The 20,144-nt window shown below is 36.2% G+C and overlaps 1 protein-coding gene across 3 annotated transcripts in view; it reads right to left on the bottom strand.

The window, feature by feature from the left end:
* LOC119628328 (uncharacterized) overlaps positions 1 to 20,144 on the bottom strand; it is a 124,451-nt gene that overhangs the window by 33,111 nt on the left and 71,196 nt on the right. For all 3 annotated transcript variants that reach the window (XM_038014579.2, XM_062671441.1, XM_038014581.2), the window contains exon 3: positions 6,293 to 6,501. In XM_038014579.2, coding sequence (XP_037870507.1) covers positions 6,293 to 6,501 — 209 coding nt within the window. The remainder of the gene's footprint in view (positions 1 to 6,292; positions 6,502 to 20,144) is intronic.

Genomic DNA, 20,144 nt, shown 5'->3' with positions numbered 1-20,144 from the left:
AGGAACGACTTTTAATGATTTAAAAAAAATCTTCTATTTAAACAATTGATTGGTGTGAAGTCTTTCAAAATTTTAAGTAGCTAGATAATAACATTTCTCGGTATGACCTGGAAGTCGGGTCGACCTGTTACGCCCTCCTATAGCGAAATGAGCGTTTGGCATGCAATGCTATGCAAGACCAACTACCTAACCAAATCATTAAATGCACTTTTGAACAAACCATAGTGGTTTCATGGCTGTTAAAATTAATTTCAAAGTTGCCTCTGCCAATCTACATACGTCTATAAATGTATTGAAGTTTTAAAGGCACGGGAGAAGTGGCTTAAGGTTATTTCTCATAAACTAGAGGTCCCGCAGTAGTCAAAATTCGACTATAATCAATTGGAATTGTAAGTTTGTACACTACTATGATTGTATTTTATACTTCTATAATCATAAATTTCGCCAAAACTACACTATAAAAAATACTAACAAAGACAAACAATATTTAATCTATTCTCAATTTGACAACAGACGCCAAGAACAAAAGTTTGACAATAAATAGTATGCATGCGTGTGTGCATCAAATACATGGTATGTAGTGTGTGTAATGTTTTCTTTATTGATTTAATGTATCTTTTATGCATTATTTTAAAAAAATATTAGCATTGTGCACTTCTTCTCTATATTTTCTATAAGTGTGGAAAATTTCATACTCCTCCGTCCGTGCAATTTTCGTAAAAAGGGATACAAAGTTTTTGCTTCACGTATTAATATATAGATAAATATTTTAAACGTAATTAAAACTACTTTTTAACTGTTTGATCTCGCGTTTTTTTTACTGTCACTATATTAATAGGTTGGGGAAAAGTTACTTCGCATTTTTTAAGAAAATTCATAACATTTTTTAGTATAGTTTATTTACATTTAACTAAAGTATGTAGGTACCATTTTATTCGATAACTTTTTGCCACCTAGTAAATAGGTACATGATCCCATTGATAAAGATATTTTGGGGCTTCTGACCAAAATACCGCGACAATTGGGTATTATTTTCAACATTTGGAATACTACAATACAGTTTTCGTTTGAATAACAATAACTAAGCACAATATTCATATACGATTCAAATTCAAAATGTCTACGACTCGCCTAAAGCCTTCGATCAACAATAGTAGTATAGGTATATAGTTGTTGATCGAAGCCTAAAACCGAACAAAATACTATATTTTATACGGACAAAGAAATATTTTGATCACTTGAAATTGTCTTAATTACCGAGCATTGGGTTCGGCAGCCGAAATAATTTTACCTATAATTATAAACCCGCAAAACTAGACATACAACCTGGGAGCTTGTTAAGGAAATTTTTCTTAAGACTAGATTTTGGAAACGTTCCTTATGTAAAATTTACTTCTTAAACTTAGTCAAATGCGTTATAGTCAGGACGCATGGGTGATGTTTTCTTATTAGATTTGCGAATGAATATTGTGAATGTTATGTTCCTTCTAAAATTGACCATTCTAAGCTTATGAATTCGTATTCTATTTGTAGCACGTCTTGGGACCCATTATAGCTAGGTACTACATCCATGCCCATTAACCGTGAAGCAGGAATGTGTTTCGCTTTCAAGGATGGGGCAGCGGTTGTATACTATCTTGTCGCTGCCGACCGTCGTCGATATGATGCTCGGCAGCGACGAGTCGTGGTAGGTGATGCTCGACTTCTATGGGTCCATAATCTGGCAGAAGGAGGCGGCCGAACCGGAGAAAAAGAGCTGTTCTTTCCTTTCCGCGCCGTACCGGGCCTTCGGGCCGGGGGTCGGAGGAAGGCGTTCGTCCATCTCCGGTCCGGGTAAGGGGGCAGTCTCCTCCCGTTGATGGTCATGGTGTGACCTGAGGGGGTAGAGGCTGCGCCGCAAGCTACAATAACTCTAGCGCGCTGGTATCAGGAGGATGGGACGACTTGTCGGCGGCTACCATCCGCGTTGCCGTCGTTGTTGTCGTCACCGAACATACTGTGGAAGAGCAACCCGGTCGGCGGTGTATCGCGTTCCGTCCCGCCAGGCTAATTCTGATTGAGTGGGGTATCTTGGAACACCAGCGACATCGCACAGGCGGCCTGTTGGGCCACCGTACCGCGGAGAGCGGCGTCGTTGGTCGTTGCCGATCGCCTGGACGACCCGTTGGTCGGGCGTCCTTGGGGTAGCGCCGCGAGTCTGGTTGTTGTTGTTGTCCTGTTGACGGCGGGACCCCCCTACTCTGACCGGGTTCTGACCCCGGTCGGAGATCGTACGTCGGGTATGAGAGTGCAAGTTGGAGCCGTTTGGTCCGGTGGGGCCCTAAAAATTATTCTTGGGCCCATGGTCGGCTTCTAACACCTGCAGACCGTCAAGTCTCACATAGCTTGCGTGCCCCCTAGGCACGGATGCCGCATAGATTCGGCCTCCTGCCCGAAAAAAAAGCGGTTGTACCATAAAACTGACTTACAACTTATGTCCCAAGGTTTGTGGCGGCATTTACTTTGTTAATACCTATGGGCTTCGGTAATCAGTGATCACCTGGTAGGCAGTGAGTTCGTCTAAGCATTAAAAAAAATTTGAGTTTCAAACACGGAACACTTAATCCTGAAGTACCCTGGACTGAAGTACCATTTTTAGGCACCGCCTTTTTTTGTTCGTATTTACTATCGCTACTAAAGTTTTTTGTTCTGGGAAACAGTTGCCGCACATTGGTATATTTCAAAATTGATTGTAACACTGTTTTTGTTAAATTAGAGCATGCAACGTTTAATTCATTAGTGCCTACACAATTAAGCAGCAAGCTTGCGAATAGGCGTCTCTGGTAAACTTGTCCGTAAGGTAACCACAATGTTTATGTTTCAAATTTCTATTTCAGATTAAATTATGTGTAGGAAGAATATTGTATTTGAAATTGTATATTTCTTGCTAGTAGACAATATTCTATTGAAGATACTTTCAGCAAAGTTTTATCTTTTGTTCAACTCTTTAAAGTTATTATGTTTCGTTTAAATTACCACCAGCCGTATTTCCACTTAAAACTTTAAACTGAAACGGAAAACACAACGTACAACCGGCCGAGAAGTGCCGGGAAGTGAAGTGAACAAAACGGTTTCAAACACCGCTTCAAGTGTGGGTACCCTGGAGGTAATACTGACCCGGAAAATTAACTCAACCCGGGGCGTTAGTCGGCCCCGAGTCCCACTGCGTTTGTAAATTTTCAGTCGTGTTCATATTTAAGAAATTTCGTTCGAGTAGCTCGCTGCTTTCTCATTAGTTTGACGATGCGAAACGAAATTTGTCGATCGACGTGCACGCTCTATTGTGTTTTTATATTTAACTAGCTGATCCGGCAGACTTCGTAGTGCCTCAATCTATATAAATAAATAAAATAAACTTCAAACAAACAAAAGGAATCCGTCCGACGGGGGACACATCAAAGGAAAAACAAAATTGTTTGTTTTTATATAATTGCGAGCATTTTCGTATTTTTTCATCTTTTAAACCTTCTCTGGACTTCCACGAATAATTCAAGACAAAAATTTGCCAAATCGGTTCAGCCGTTCTCGAGTTTTAGCGATACTAACGAACAGCAATTCATTTTTATATATATAGATAGATAGAAGATAGAAGATAGATTAATAATATTAAAAGTCGTCGTGCCTTAAAGGATAAGACGTCCGGTGCATTCGGTTTGAGCGATGCACCGGTGTTCGGATCTCAGGTGGGGGTACCAATTTTTCTAATGAAATACGTACTCAACAAATGTTCACGATTGACTTCCAAGGTGAAGGAATAACATCGTGTAATAAAAATCTAACCCGCAAAATTATAATTTCCGTAATTACTGGTGGTAGGACCTCTTGTGAGTCCGTACGGATAGGTACCACCACCCTGCCTATTTCTGCTGTGAAGTAGTAATGCGTTTCGGTTTGAAGGGTGGGACAACCATTGTAACTATCTGAGACCTTAGAACTTATATCTCAAGGTGAGTGGCGCATTTACGTTGTAGATGTCTATGGGCTCAAGTAACCACTTAACACCAGGTGGGCTGTGAGATCGGACGATCCAGCTAAGCAAGAAAAAAAAATTTGTTTAATTCCGAACTTAGTTTTCAGTGATGGCATAGTATTTTATAGCTCCTCAAGAGTTGTAATTATTATTGAAGCTTTATAGCCTTATTTAATTTCTAACATTTTTTTGTTGATTGCTCAAATACTCAAAATTTATAATCAGTTATTTTGAAAACTTTGGAAATCTCATTTCATTTTTTAATCAAAATAATTGATATTATCTTAGTTTAGCGATCGTTATTCTACTATATATGCTCGTATGTGTTCTATTTTGCTCGCTGTGTGTCTTTTATGTCTAATTTTATGTGTTTTATTTCATAGACAGAGCTATCATCATTTTCGGTTTAGTCACTTTCGTCAATGTTATTAATTCCACGGCAATAACAATCTAAGAATCTTTTCAGCTATCTTCCAAGCAATGTGATTATTAGATCTAACCTTAACTTATCTAGATATACTCAGAAGCAGACACCTCTCGGGAATACATAATCATTCATTGAACGTGTTCCCGCCTACTGCGAAAGAGATTAATAGGCATTTAAACAAGTTTTTCTTACAAGCGCTGCGTCGGCAATTTAAACGCTAATCGTATTATGATAATGTAGATTATTAGAGCAACAAAAATAAAATAAGATTTTCGAACCAACCAAAATAAAGACGAATCTAAAATATTTTAAAAACAAGTTGCAGACGTTAATTTTTATAGTAAACGAATCAGTAATTTACGATCGTAATCGTAGCCTTCATATAAAACTGTATCGTAATAAAGGTGTACGTTGTACTTACGTTGTACATGTGTGTTTTATACATAATTCAACAGGGAAGCATACGTTTTACGTTGGGGAAAGAGGATTTATATATATGTATTCTTTTACGGCCCACACTGGCTATGATGACGTAAATGCGGTGGCTCTTCTATTTTAAATGTAGAAATATTTTGTGTATGTTATAATTTCGTTCACATGTTAAGTAAAAAAACATATCTAGTGGTGGTAGAACGTATTGTAAGCCTGCGTGGCACCATCACCATCATCATTCTGTCTATTTCTGTCGCGAAGCAGTCGTACGCTCTGGTTTGAACGGTGGGAACCGTGGTGAGTTTATCTCTCTGTATATAAAAATGAATTGCTGTTCGTTAGTCTCGCTAAAACTCGAGAACGGCTGGACCGATTTGGCTAATTTTGGTCTTGAATTATTTGTGGAAGTCCATAGAAGGTTTAAAAGGTAGATAAATATGAAAATGCTCGGAATTAAATAAAAATAACAATTTTGTTTTTCCTTTGATGCGTCCCCTGTCGGTCTTTTAGTTATCGATTGAGGCACTACGAATTATGCCGGGTCAGCTAGTTATAAAATACAATAGCGACTTTGATCACATATTTCAAGGCGGCCTTAACTTTGTGATGTCTATAGATTTCGGTAAGCACTCAATGCCAGATCGACTGTGATCTCATTTTATCTACTGGGTAAAAAATTAAGAAGTATTCTTCTAGTTTAAAATCTGGTACTATTGCCCTGTTATATGTTACGGAAGAAGTTTAACATAGAAAAGTGTACGAGAAGTACCTGAGCGTGTTGTTACACGGGCTACTGATAAAATTGTTGATGACCATAGTCATCACTTACTGCTGGCTCGAAAGAGATCTTAGGAAAAGACTACTTGATCTGTGTTATCGATACGAAACAAGAATAACGTGAACCCCAACAGATGAAATAGTCATTCTAGGCGACTTTGTAGTTTAGTACATGCTCGCAGTATAAAATATTGGACCAAAAGTTTTACAGCCGGCTGCCATCTGACACTAAGGTTGGACTTGCGAAAACGTTTTTTCTGAAGCCTGAACAGAAAAACATTTTGACAATATTCTTTTTCGGAAATTGCCTTAATACGCAATAAAGTAGCGTTATTATTATTAGGTCCGGACCTAAATGATACAATGTACCTATTTATATTTTGTATTTTATCGCGTTAGGGTATTTTTACGCGAGACAACAAACAAACACATAGACAACCCACATAATACTCGGATCGGGAAAACAAAATTATCTAATCTGCACATAAATTTTTAAGCAGTTTGGTAATAGTGTTGATTTTTTTTTTATTGTCCTGGTAAGCAGACGTGCATACGGTCGCAGCATATCGGTATACGGAGCATATCGCTAGAATTATAAAACGTTAATTATGCTTGAGCATTTAAGAAAAAATATATTATGCACTTACATTGAGTACAGCACCGGGTGTTGTAAAGTTTCTGTACGGCGGTTTCCTGTCTCGTATGTATTGGAAGATCTTTGTTCCGTGACGTAGGAAGACCACTTTGTCAAGCAGGTGAGCTGGAACGTCGTGAACGCAGCGTAATCGGACCGATCCTCCCCGCGCCGCCCAACGCTCCATCTGAAGTTCTACGCGGACTTCCGTGTGACCACGCACTGTAAAATTACCTTAGGTTAGTTTTTTTTATATCGATATTGCAATATGTTTTTCATTTTTATTTTATTTTTATTGCTTAGATGGATGGACGATCTCACAGCCCACCTGGTGTTAAGTGGTTACTGGAGCCCATAGATATGTACAACGTTAATGCGCCACCCACCCTGAGATACAAGTTCCAAGGTCTCAAGTATAGTTACAACGGCTGCCCCACCCTTCAAACCGGAACGCATTACTGCTTCACGGCAGAAATAGGCAGGGTGGTGGTACCTACCCGCGCGGACTCACTAGAGGGTCCTACCGCCAGTAATTACACAAATTATCATTTTGTGGGTTTTGATGTTTATTACACGATGTTATTCCTTCAACGTGGAAGTCAATCGTGAACATTTGTTGAGTACGTATTTCATTACAAAAATTGGTACCCGCCTGAGATTCGAACACCGGTGCATCGCTCAACACGAATGCACCGGACGTCTTATCCTTTAGGCCACGACGACTACAAAACGATATACGGGCGAACAGTGAGTTCAGCGCGTTACATTCGGTGTTAAGTAGTTATCTGAGCTTATAGCCATCAAAAACGTAAATGCTGCCGCCCACCTTGAGATTTCAGTCCTAATTCCAGTTTTATGGTGTAACAACTGGCCCATTCTTCAAACCGGAATTTATTGCTGATTGAGGCAAAAATAGGTAAGATGGTTACCTACCCGTGCGGGCTCACAAGACGCCCTACCATCTGTAAATACGAAACTTTAAAATTCTGCATAGGCGATTTCTAAATCTTCTAAGATTTAGAATAGATTTTTGTTTTAGATTTGCGTTTAATTTATTTGTTTTATAATAATATCCGATGTTTCGAAAAAAAAGACAGTAGTCATGTCACAGGTGTTTTGTTTGTTCTGTGTGCTAAGAATCGTAAACTTGAGCAAATAGTTTATCATAATTTCGTAGTTGACTTGGCAGACTTTGTCCTGTTTCATATCAAAAAGAAACATTATTGTATTTGTTTGATATCGTTCATTTTGTTGATTTTGCGAGCATCTTTTTTAATTTTTCTTTTTTTTTACTTTTAATTTCATTTTTTTTAAAACACTCGAATCGGTCATTAGCTAAGAATGTTCATTGTTTAATGATTTAACTGAACCGAATTTTCGCAAGCCACCTCCGATTTCGTGAATATTTAAATTTACAATTGATTCATATGATATAATTTGCCAAAGATATTCTAAATAAGTACAAAATTATGTAGTTTTTTGCGGTTAGTCCTTGTCCTATCCGTTTCCGAGTCCTTTATCTGATTGAGACGCGGTCGATTGTCTGGGAATTATTACTTTTAAATAAGATACACAAAAAACTTTTCCAATGTTTCCATTTCTTCGGAAACTGAAAGAGCTAGCAGTCGCTTCAGGTCTGACAGCTTGATCTACTTGTTGTTTTATCTTCACTGTAAGGGTTTCTAGTAAAGTTGTTAGATAAGCGCCAACCATCTTTCCGAAAGGGGTTTTTGTTTATGTGACCTCGCGTACTATTTTACACTAAGATAATAAACTTGTTCTTGTTAAATAAAGTTTTGGTTCGAAGAATAAAACTGCCTGTTTTTTGGTCTTGTTTCCTTTTTTCTCAATGCTTATGTCGAACTACTATTATTATACCTATGTAGACTTGTAACATATTTTGATTTTTAACGTCAAACTATAGTGTGCCTTTTCCAGTTATATTACCTCTATTGAGCTCTATTTAGGGAGATTTTTTAAGAATATCACATGAATCTATATGTGTCAACTATCAAATAGGGTGTTTCTATAGAAATGATGGTGACATATTGTAAGAATTGGTGATCTCTGACAGTAACGTTTTTCTTAACGAGATATCAAAGACTTTTATGGATATTGTAAGAAAATGTTTTTCATATGGTCTTAATAATTTTGATGAAAGCTTCTTAACAGTATCCTTCTTGCGGGCTTATAAAGCTCATCATGAATGAGACCGTAATAAAAGACGTTCCAAATATTTATTTCGCTGATGTTGCTCGCAATTCACGTAATGTGGATTATTCAATTAAAAATGAACAGATCTGCGGAATCTACGATCGTAAATAAAGCGGGGCGCAAAGGTCAGCTAATGTTGCAATACATTGCGTGTTCGCAATGTACACTTAACAAAGCAATAGATATTTATGCGCGGTTTAATAAGAGAACATAATTTTCAGTTCGTTTTTTTATTTTATTTTTATTGCTTAGATGAGTGGACGAGCTCACAGCCCACCTGGTGTTAAGTGGTTACTGGAGCCCATAGACATCTACAACGTAAATGCGCCACCCACCTTGAGATATAAGTTCTAAGGTCTCAATTATAGTTACAACGGCTGCCCCACCCTTCAAACCGAAACGCATTACTGCTTCACGGCAGAAATAGGCAGGGTGGTGGTACCTACCCGTGCGGATTCACAAGAGGTCCTACCACCAGTAATTACGCAAATTATAATTTTGCGGGTTTCATTTTTATTACACGATGTTATTCCTTCACCGTGGAAATCAATCGTGAACATTTGTTGAGTACGTATTTCATTAGAAAAATTGGTACCCGCCTGCGGGATTCGAACACCGGTGCATCGCTCAACACGAATGCACCGGACATCTTATCCGTTAGGCCACGACGACTTCATAATCGTTTATCGTTTATCGAGTACTGGTTTATTTACACTTTAAATATAATAGTAGTAAGTATAATCATATTTTTGGTAAGTTTTCGAATGCCATTTCTTATTGCAAAATATTTTTAACGTACATAAATGTATTTAATACATAACCTAAACACGCTTATTTTTTGTTTCCTGATATCCCGTAAAACTTCTTACTATCCCGAGTGTAACTTTCTCTTTGTATGATGCTTACGAATTTATTGGGGTGTAAGTAATGTTTTGGTGGCGGCTTCCTAGCCTCGAAGGTACAATCTGTTTCGATACCGAAATTCACTGGACATCGTGCCCATTCGTTTCTTTCTGATTTATGAGTTTCTCTCTATCCTTTTTCCTCAAGTACCTACACCGAAAGCAATCTCTATGAACGAAACTGAATTAAAATTGTTCTCACACAAAACATGTTGAAATAAAATAGCCTTTGATTTTATTTTGTTAGATTACCATTTTGCTATTGATGTTATTAAGCTTTGTTAATTTTTTTGTCGAATTCTTAATCGGTATGATTTAATTTTGATCATTTGTCAATTGTCAATTGGAGTTTTTTTTTTGATATTGTACATCGTGGCGAATTGTAGATATTTCTCGGCGGGTCGCTCGGTCGCCGATTTTGCCTCTACTCTCGGAATGAAACACTATGGCCTTTATAGGCTTTGTCACATTTTTTCAGAAATTGCGTTGGGTCGGTCGGATAAAGAAAATATACTTTCACTACGTTCACCCCTATCTATCTACTATTTGATTGTCAAATTTATTTTTGTAATCCAATGCTATTGTTACTGGTTATTTCTTGATTTATTAGCTTTTACACGTGACTTCACTCACGTTAATGTAAAAAAAATATATATCCCTGTGGAATAGTGTTTTTTTCTTGGTGAAAAATACCATATGTCATATTTTGTGCATACAAAATTTCATGACGATCAATGAAATAATGAGGACGTGAAAGCGTAATAAATCAAGCAAATTTACTCTCTCTCATGTATAAAATTGCTATGGAAACATCCATGTTTCCATAGCAATTTTATATTTTTATGCCCAATCCATTGGGCATAGAAATCTATAAGTTGAATTAATTAAATCTACTTTGAACAACATATAAAGTTTGACAATAGCTGAAAATAAAATGAAAATCTGTCAACGCTATGCAGGTAGTTCCGAAGTGTCATTTTTCGCCAGATCTCAACAGACGATTAACTACTTTAATGTTTAACTTCATTGTTTTATTATCATTAAGTTATTTTCGACGTTTCTACTACTTACCAGTATTATAGTACAGTATTCGAATGACGTCAGTCGTCCATGACCATCGCGTTTGAGGCCGTGGAAATAAAACAATATAATGACATTAAAAATACGACATTAAACAGCATACAGGTCTTAGTTCTGTCTATGACTCACGAAAAACCGAAGATAATACTATTGTATAATGATATTGAAATAAAATGTTTATTTAAATGTAATGGCGTCGGTCGCGAAAAGCCTCACTCACATCCTTTTTACTTTCTTGCGTGCCATAAACTATTCCCCTCAGTTTTATGCTAGGCACGTTTAATGATTTTCACGGTCGTATACAATTACTACAATTGGAATGCCAAGCTTCTACGACTAATGGAAAGTTAATACAATTTTGTATTTAATTAAAACTAAATCGTAATTAATGTTAGATTTGGTAATGTTTTATGTAATTCGTAAACCACCCGTGTCGTAAATATAAATCGTAATATATAATATAAATCCTGTTAATTCAAGATTTTGGACGGATTTATTGACCTTAATTTTTTTTTTTGTGAATTGTTATATTTACACATATGTACTTATTACTTTATCGTAATGAAAGCTGCAGAGTGAAGAAAATACACTTTATTTCAAGATATTAGTAGGTATGTATTGTAGCGAACGGTTTCTTGTTTATATTTTGGGTTTTGATGAGGAACATTTTATATTACAATAAAAAAAATAATAATAAAAAAAAATTATAAAATAATAATAATAATAATAAATAAATAAATAAGACGCACATCTCGTAGCTGAGAGTTTATTATTGACAACCATTGATAAAACAAAAAGAAACTTATAAAAATATGTACTTATGACAATTGTTTCTTTGCAATTAAACTTTTTACGGGCGTTCCGAACATATTAATATATGTTTCTGATTGATGTAATCATTAAGATTTATGTAGTAATAATCAAACAGAACAGTTTTCAAATTTCGCTTTGAAAGTAGCAAGTCTTAAAATGTAAATTTTCTTTATACAAAATTTGCTATGCGCATAAACGCATTAAAGTTGCATTTGGTCAACATGCGCATGCATAGAACCAGCGGAAAGTTCATGGAACATGGAACGTGCGACTGTCGGATTTAGACAATACAACTGCATAATGGATGTATTTGTTTGTGACTGAATTCAGAATAATCGGCTTTCCTTTCAATCCTCTCCGTTTTTAAATTCCAGTGGGTATTTTGGATTTGGGTTTTGTTACTAACATATTAAATTTTAACTGTTGGTATAACGTATTGTGCAAGTGAATTTATATATTTGTATTTTTATTTATGTTTTTTTTCTTTCATAAATCTTTTAGCATTTCTGCAAAATATATGAAAATAAGCTCAACACTAAAAAGGTTAAGTAGTGGGACATCCGTTATATAATATAATTGAGACTTTTATCTCATATCTCAAGATTTTGTGTGCGGATCTCGGTAATCACAAATATTTCAATCAAATTTATTTGACTTTATGCAGGGCTATTCGGAATGCCGATTGATATTCACAATGATTTGGATCCACTCGGTCTATAAAGAGACTTTAGAGCACTCTGTGTTTTGCACCGCATGTTCCATCGGGAGTGCTCTAAATAATTGCTTGAGATGATATCAGCTTCTGCCTTTTTGCAGTCGCACTGTACGTAACTGGAGCAAAGATAATTCCTATTACATAGAACTGATGCGTTCATCGATAGAGCGTTTTAAGTTATCATTCTTATCTTCCCCGAGATCTTTGATACGGCCCTTTTCAAACGAAGCTTGAAAAGAATTCTCAGCTTGGCTGTGCCCGACATTGTTACTGTACAGCAGTGAGCCGTCTACTCATTTTCTTAATTTAGCCATTTAAGAAAAAGATTGTTCGTCGACCTAGTGGAATTAATAAAATTAGAATTATGCTGAATTCAGAATATAAATACTTAATACAACTAGGAGCTATGAAACTGTTTGAAAGACTACGATTAGGTGGAATACAAAAAAAAACACGATTGATGGGGACACGTAAAGTACAGATTAAACGTGAAATAACTCTCATGCACGTTTAATTTTGAATCAGATATTTGTGATAAACGATGTGAATACGTGAACAGGCGGACCATGACAAATCTGCGGTCTGTCCGTGTAACGGACCAGTTAGGTAACTGTCCTTTTAGCCGATTTTAGTAATTAGTATGAAAACGGATCTATTATAAACTCGATTCTAAAAAAAAAGCATGACTCTTGGTCTTGGTTGTTTCTTTTTGTATTTTGCTTAGAAGGGTGAACTAACTCATTAGATGATTACCGGGGCTCATTGTGGTCACAATGTGAATGCTACCTTGAGAAATGAGCTTTAAGTCTCAATTGTATAACGCTTGCTAGATACTTCGAAACGGAAGGCATTAAATCTTTGCCACACGCAATTACCCATTAGACAAATTATAATTTTTGCGGGTTTGATTTGTTTTACACGATGTTTGTCATTCGTGAACACGTGTTAAGTACGTATTACACTAGATAAATTAATACCTCCGTGCTGAAGTCATGGTCCAGGCGGCTGGCTGATCCTTCGTCTGGTCGTAAGACTGTCGAGGCGATTGGCCCAGTCCTTGTTGACTCGGTGAATCGTGACAGAGGACGCCTCACATTCCGGCTCACGCAGGTACTCACTGGGCATGGTTGCTTCGGTGGGTTCCTGCACCGGATCAGAGCCGAGCCGACGGCAGATTGCCACCATTGTGGTTGCGACTTGGACACGGCAGAGCATACGCTCGTTGCCTGCCCCGCATGGGAGGGGTGGCGCCGTGTCCTGGTCGCAAAAATAGGAAACGACTTGTCGTTGCCGAGTGTTGTGGCATCGATGCTCGGCGACGACGAGTCGTGGAAGGCGATGCTCGACTTCTGCGAGTGCACCATCTTGCAGAAGGAGGCGGCGGGGCGCGTGAGAGACGCACAAGCCCGCCGCCGTCGAGCGGGGGTCAGGGGGGCAGATCTCGCCCAAGCCTTGGCCCCCTAAGTATTTCGGGTCCCCTTCACATGTCGGCTTGGGGACCGGCGAAGGGGGCCTAAGAAGACGACGTGCAATCTGCTCTGCACGCGTTTTACGCAAGAGCATCCGGGTGATGGAAGGCCGGCTATCCTCGACCCACGCTGGTTTTGACCCAGCTGGGTATTCCGTAGGATAACCCACTCTATCCGGCGCCATCTAGGCGGGCTCCGGATAGCCTGCCGACCGAGAGAGCTGGTGGTCGTGGCGCTGACGACCGCCCGTCCAGCGTCCCGAAGGGGAGGGTGATGGGAGAGATGTGCTCCGCACTAAGCGCTTCACTTTCCCCCCTTTGCCTTTTCATGAGTTCTGTCTCATGCGAGGTTTGGACGTTGGTTGTTGAGCGACAGGAGGTTTTAGTCAGTTCGACTCCGACATGCCCCGCCCTCCATTCCCCAGTGGAGGGCGGAAGTTCGGCGATTTCCTCCTGACCAAAAAAAAAAAAACAAGATAAATTAATACCTATCAGCGGGATTAGAGTAACAGCCTATTTGTATCACTGGATACACTCGTATGCGAAGCGTCTTATTCTATAGATCAGATTCCATAATCATCGTTATAATTTAACTACGAACAACTTTCATATGAATTAAAATTGTCATGAAATAGGTAGTGCGGTGGTATATTGTTGGCATGGGTAGAACTTATTTCTACCGCACAGATAGTAACTGTAATTAATTCATAAACATCGACCTCACATAATATTACAAGTTGACATTCATGTTGTGGTGTGTATAGTTTCTTTGACCTTTTTAAATCAGGTTGGTTTCGAGCTCATCTGCTCGGCCTATTAATATTTTATTATTATTAGCTTGTATAGGCAACTTCCTAAAAAATATACCTATGTAACGGGATTTTTCTACATAATATTCATCATCTTCAAGACGTGTGATTAATTTGAAAATTGGTACATTTACCTAGGACCGTTGTAATACAATAAATTTACTTTGACCTAAATAAATAAAGTGATTTAATTAATTTATTCAGTTCAGTTTCTAGCTATTAAAGCAGTTAAAGTGTGTTTTTTTGTTTGTTTTAAAACTACATATAAGGGGCGAAATATAAAAGAAAACTCATCAACATTTCATAGTCTATATTAACTTTATGATTGTTTATTTTTGCAATTCCGCCTAGACACCGTTCGCGAAAATTAAAACTTTATAGCGCTTTTATGATTGCACAGCTCTAGCTCTGTTATTTGTGTAGGTAGCACTTTCCCGAGATATTTCGCTGTTAAATTTAGATAGATTTATATTTCCATTGCTGCAGAGGTGGCAACAGTCGAAACCGCTTTAAACTGCTTTTAATTTTCGACTTTTAAGACTTAAATATCGGCTGTCGTGTTCCATTTGAATTAGTGAATTGAATTTATTAATTGAAGTCAGTTAAAGGTGTATGAAAGGGAAAGCTTGTTGGAAACCCAACAAAATTGGTATAAAACCTTTTTTATTGTTGTGGTTGTGGTTTCTGACATTACATTTGAATTTGAATTTTGGAATGTCTTAGTTTTGCCATTCTCTTTTATCCGTGCTATTGTACGCGAATTATACGTGCAATCCTCGCGAGTTTATTTATCAAGTTCCTTGCCCATCCTAATCATACAGTCCACTACAAAGCTTATTTATAAAAATTAACTTTCAGCAATGTTTGTAAGAAAATAAAATTCTACAACAAAATAGGAATGGGACTCCATCTTACATTGATGTTAACTCTCGAAGGGTTCTACAAAATGTACGTTTCCTTTAACCTTTGGCCATCAATACCGCACCTCTACTCATTCACTGGTCGTAGTTACTGTGGATACGTAGATAGGTCTGATTCGACCCATTTTACTGAGCTCATTTATAATTTAAGACCGATGTCTCTCGCCTCTGGGTTAGACCGACCATTCGCCTCAGGATTAGTCTTAGGAAACCCCAGTAGGTTAGTGAGATTGTTTGCATGACTTCAGGATTATTTCCTCTATAGGTTAATTATCTGCTTTAGTGTAAATATTGCGGGTTTAATTACTAATGAAATAAAAAAATTATTACTTGTATGGATATCTGCACTTTCGTAGATATCCATGCGATTTCAATTTCGTGAAACAATTCTACTCATTATTTTACTACACAATTTTATAAATTACTTTAAGGTTTTTACTTTAGAACGAAAACTTTTTGGATCAAATTGAAGTGAAAAAAAGGACATTATTCAAAATTAGAATTCGCTTCGCTTAGTTCGTTTTAGGTTATGTTTCGATTCTTGAATTGGATTATTCTGGAAACAGTAGAGTACATAGATTATACACTTAATATATTTTTAGAGTATGAACCACAAGTGCTGTTATAGGTCATTGATGGCACGTTTATATGGATTAGTGACGTAGTTAATAGGTTTTGTAAATCAATAAAACATCATATGTATTTTATATTAGCAATAACCGTATGACAAACGTGCTAAAGCAGGTGGCTCCATATACAATATGATACCCACGAGGGCAATAGGTATGCTACCCTTTCGCAGCGGATAAACCTTTCCACAAAAAAAATATATTTTACATCAAAAATAAAAAATTCGGTCTGAAACATTAATAATATTTCATATAAAATTGTAAAGTCGTCGTGGCCTAAAGAACAAGACTTTTGGTGCGTTCGTATGTAACGATGCATCAGTGTTCGAATCCCGCCGGCAGGTACCAATTTTTCACATGAAATACGTACTTAACTTAAAGTTCACGATTGACTTCCACGGTGAAGGAATAACATTGTGTAATAAAAATCAGAACCGCAAAATTATAGTTTCCGTAATTACTGGTGGTAGGACGTCTTGTGAGTCTGCATGGGTAAAGGCCACCCTGCCTATTTATGCCGTGAAGTAGTAATGCAGCAGCAGTAAAGTGAGACCTTACAAACTCATGTCTCAAGAGGGGGTGGCATTTACGTTGTAGATGTCTATGGGCTCCGGTAACCACTTAACATTAGGTGAGCCGTGAGCTCGTCCAACCATCGAAAGCAATAAAAAATCATCTTTCGTTGAATTAAATTTCAATGACGACTTTTTTTTATTAAATACTACAAGTTTTATCTATTGACACTTAGAAGTAAATAGAAAAAAAAATTGTTAGAATTTTGTTTAAACGAAAAAGTATAAAATGTAACTATTTAATGCATTTTTATATTAGCGAGCATTGATTAATATCACTGAGCATCTATGTAAGAAACAAACAGCGAATTATTTCTCGAAAATGAAAAGAAATCTATCCATAAATAAAGAGTAATACAATAATTGGTATATTTGCCGCAAAACAGAATTTCATTTTAGTTTGAAAGATATTATGTGATGTTGAAGGTTGTTATATTATAGAACTGAGACTTATAATTCATATCTGGTGGTAGGACCTCTTGGGAGTCGGCACGGGTAGGTACCACCACCCCGCCTATTTCCGCCGTGAAGCAGCAATGCGTTTCGGTTCGAAGGGTGGGGTAGCCTTTGTAACTATACTTGAGACCTTAGAACTTGTATCTCGCGGTGGGTGGCGCATTAACGTTGTAGATGTCTATGGGCTCCAGTAACCATTTAACACCAGGTGGGCTGTGAGCTCGTCCATCCAAGCAATAAAAAAAAATCTGCGTCATTATGTAACGTTGTTGATGTCTATGCGTTATTGTAATTTAAGATCAGACGGGCCGTCAGCCCGCTCACCCGTTCAAGCAATAAAAACAATTTTATATGTATCAAATAAATCTGACCGAAATTTTATATTTTCACGGAACGTTTTTTTTTATTATTATTTCATTATCCGAAAAGCTAACGCCTGACGAATTTACTGTAGTGGTTTGACATGAGAATGTCACTGCCTACAAAACTTTGAGTATAAACAACTACGAGAACTATCATTGACTAATATACATACTATATATACGTTAAGTAACTTTATATTTATACTATTTATTGTAAGCAACCAAAAATAAAGACAAATGGAAAAGTCTGGAGGAGGCCTTCACCCTCACCTAAGAGGGGTTCTTGCATGCCTGCACGCTAAATTAATATAATCTTTTTTATATCTTTTACTATAATTTTATGAACTTAAGCGATCCGACTAATATTAAATACACTATATTAAGAATTCTATTATACTTAGTATCTATTATTATTAATGTATTATTAACAATTTGTATAAGTTTTGTAATGTCACTTTTTTTTTAAATGCAACAAATAAAAGGCTTTTTGTTTTTTTTTTTTTTATTATCGTAAGCAGACGAATGAGTCAGGAAACAAGATTAGTGCATTACAAAATATTACCTTTTAATTGTATGTTATGAACTTCTCATAATGTTATATGTTGCGAACTTCCTATATATATACTTATAAGTAATTTCAAAATCTATTATTCATTTAAACATTTCCTCAAGTCTTCGAAAAGTGGAGAACGTACATTTTTATGTTCATTGTTCTTCGTATCAAGTGGTGTTATTTTTGGGAGGTGTCGTCGAAATCCCTGAAGAATCTGTCCATTAGGATGTCTCGAAATTGAGGAAATACTTAAATGAAAAGAAGACACTTATCATTTTTTTTTTATACTCTCCGTCGTAAAATTGTGTTATTCAATTAGGAATTTTGATGAATTCGGGTTTGATGTATGTAGGTTCTTCTTGAATGGCCAATAACACTGCTTTAGGTAACATAGTACGTTCAAGTAGTAAGGAGTTCAATTTGTGAGTGATTTACATAGAAACACGTTTCATAGAGTAGCAGTAGGCGGTGGCTTGATGATATTCCTAATATTGCTGATGTCCATGAGCTACGTTGAAAAAAATAATACAAATATATTTTTCCGAATTAATATTTTAATATGCAGAATTTATTAGAACAGCTTTTATCTAGATTTACTTAACAGTTGATCACCTAAATATTTCAATATTTTAAGTATTGTTTTTTTTTTATTAGTTATTTTAAACACAAACTAAGATATTTGAAAGTATTTTAATGTAAAAATAATTATCACCTTGTGTGATAATTATTTTAAAAATAATTATCACCTTGTGTGATAATTATTTTATGGCCATTCGTTTCAAACTTCTTAACATATTGAAATATACTTTGGTATGCTTAAATGACTTTCATATTGCAAACAAAAACTGTATACGCTATTGAGTAGTTTGGTTTAAGTTAAATAATAACACACAATAGGTTTAATAAAGGTAAAAGTTTACAAGCATAGCATATTCATAGCATATTTTTAGAGGTTTTTATTACTGAATTAAAATAAAATGAAACCTAGCGTAGTCTCAAAACTAAATCCTAATTTGAAAATATACTTAAACCTTTCCTTTATTATTATTCTCTATCCCTAAATATTTTCGCATTAAAAACCTTTGAAATGACAACAATTGTTGAATTTCAATTGTACGGTTTTAATCTGTAAATAATTTAAACAGGTCGAATAACTTCAGTAGCTTTACGACTGCACATTACATTATTTTGGGAACTCTCTGAATTAACAATGGGACGAGTATAAGCTTTTCGTGTTTGGGAATCTAAAGCCATGTTTACTCGTTCAAAACACACTCCATTATTTGACTTCGAACCCGAAGAACAGGATAATTTTAACTATTGAATACTATTAACAGATTTATTCACTTATTAGAAATATGCAGGTAGGTTTTTCCCTCATAATTCTAGAAAACAGTAACAATTTTATATAAATATACTAGCTGACCCGGCAGACTTCGTAGTGCCTCAATCGATAAATAAAAGACGTAAACTTTTGTATAAAATAAATTTACAACAAACAAAAGGAATTCGTCCGACGAGGGACACATCAAAGGGAAAACAAAATTGTTATTTTATTTAATTCCGAGCATTTTCATATAAGACTTCCACAAATAATTCAAGACCAAAAATAGCCAAATCGGTCTAGCCGTTCTCGAGTTTTAGCGAGACTAACGAACAGGAATTCATTTTTATGTATACAGATTGGGTAATATATTGTAATATTTCAAGGTAGGTAATAAAAATGCAAACTTTGTCGACTTCGTCGTTGCAAATAGCGTCTTGGACGCAAATCAGTTAGACAGGGCTAGTGGGCGGAATACGTGATCGGATACAGGGAGCGCCGTTGCGATACCATCTTCTCAGGCCCCGACATATACAAACGAGTATCATGATATGCTGGCTTATGTTATAGTTTTAAGGAACCTATCCTTTTGCTTTGAGTCAGCTTGGTCTGTAATGGAACTACATAAAAAATCACAACTCTTGTTAGTATCATTTGTTTTGTCATTTCCTTTCACCCTTTTTTTATAATTAGAGGTTAAGCTGTTTTTGGGTTAGTGTTTAAGTGATTTTTGTAAGTGAAACTTAAGTTCACTAAATATGCTTTTAATTGAAAAACAATTTTTAGTCGTCAATGTTATTACATACACATTACTATCAATTGTCATAACAATATCAGCGAACATAAGCTGTTTGCTAAAAGTTTCTAGAATTCTGAGGATTATCCGTTTTCAAATATACAGTGCTCAGTGTCCGAGAATAGTTCTAATGAAGTGAAATGCAAGTAAATTTTAGAAATACAAAAATAAGATTCTTAAAAATAGTTAAGCATTTTGTGTTAACTAATCGTAAAAAGTAAGTTAAATAATATATTATACGTTCAAAATGAT

The sequence above is a fragment of the Bombyx mori genome, chromosome 12 (genome assembly GCF_030269925.1).
Source record: "Bombyx mori chromosome 12, ASM3026992v2".
NCBI lineage: Eukaryota > Metazoa > Arthropoda > Insecta > Lepidoptera > Bombycidae > Bombyx > Bombyx mori.
Note: the sequence above shows the minus strand (reverse complement) of the source record. Positions and strands in the feature narration are given on the sequence as shown.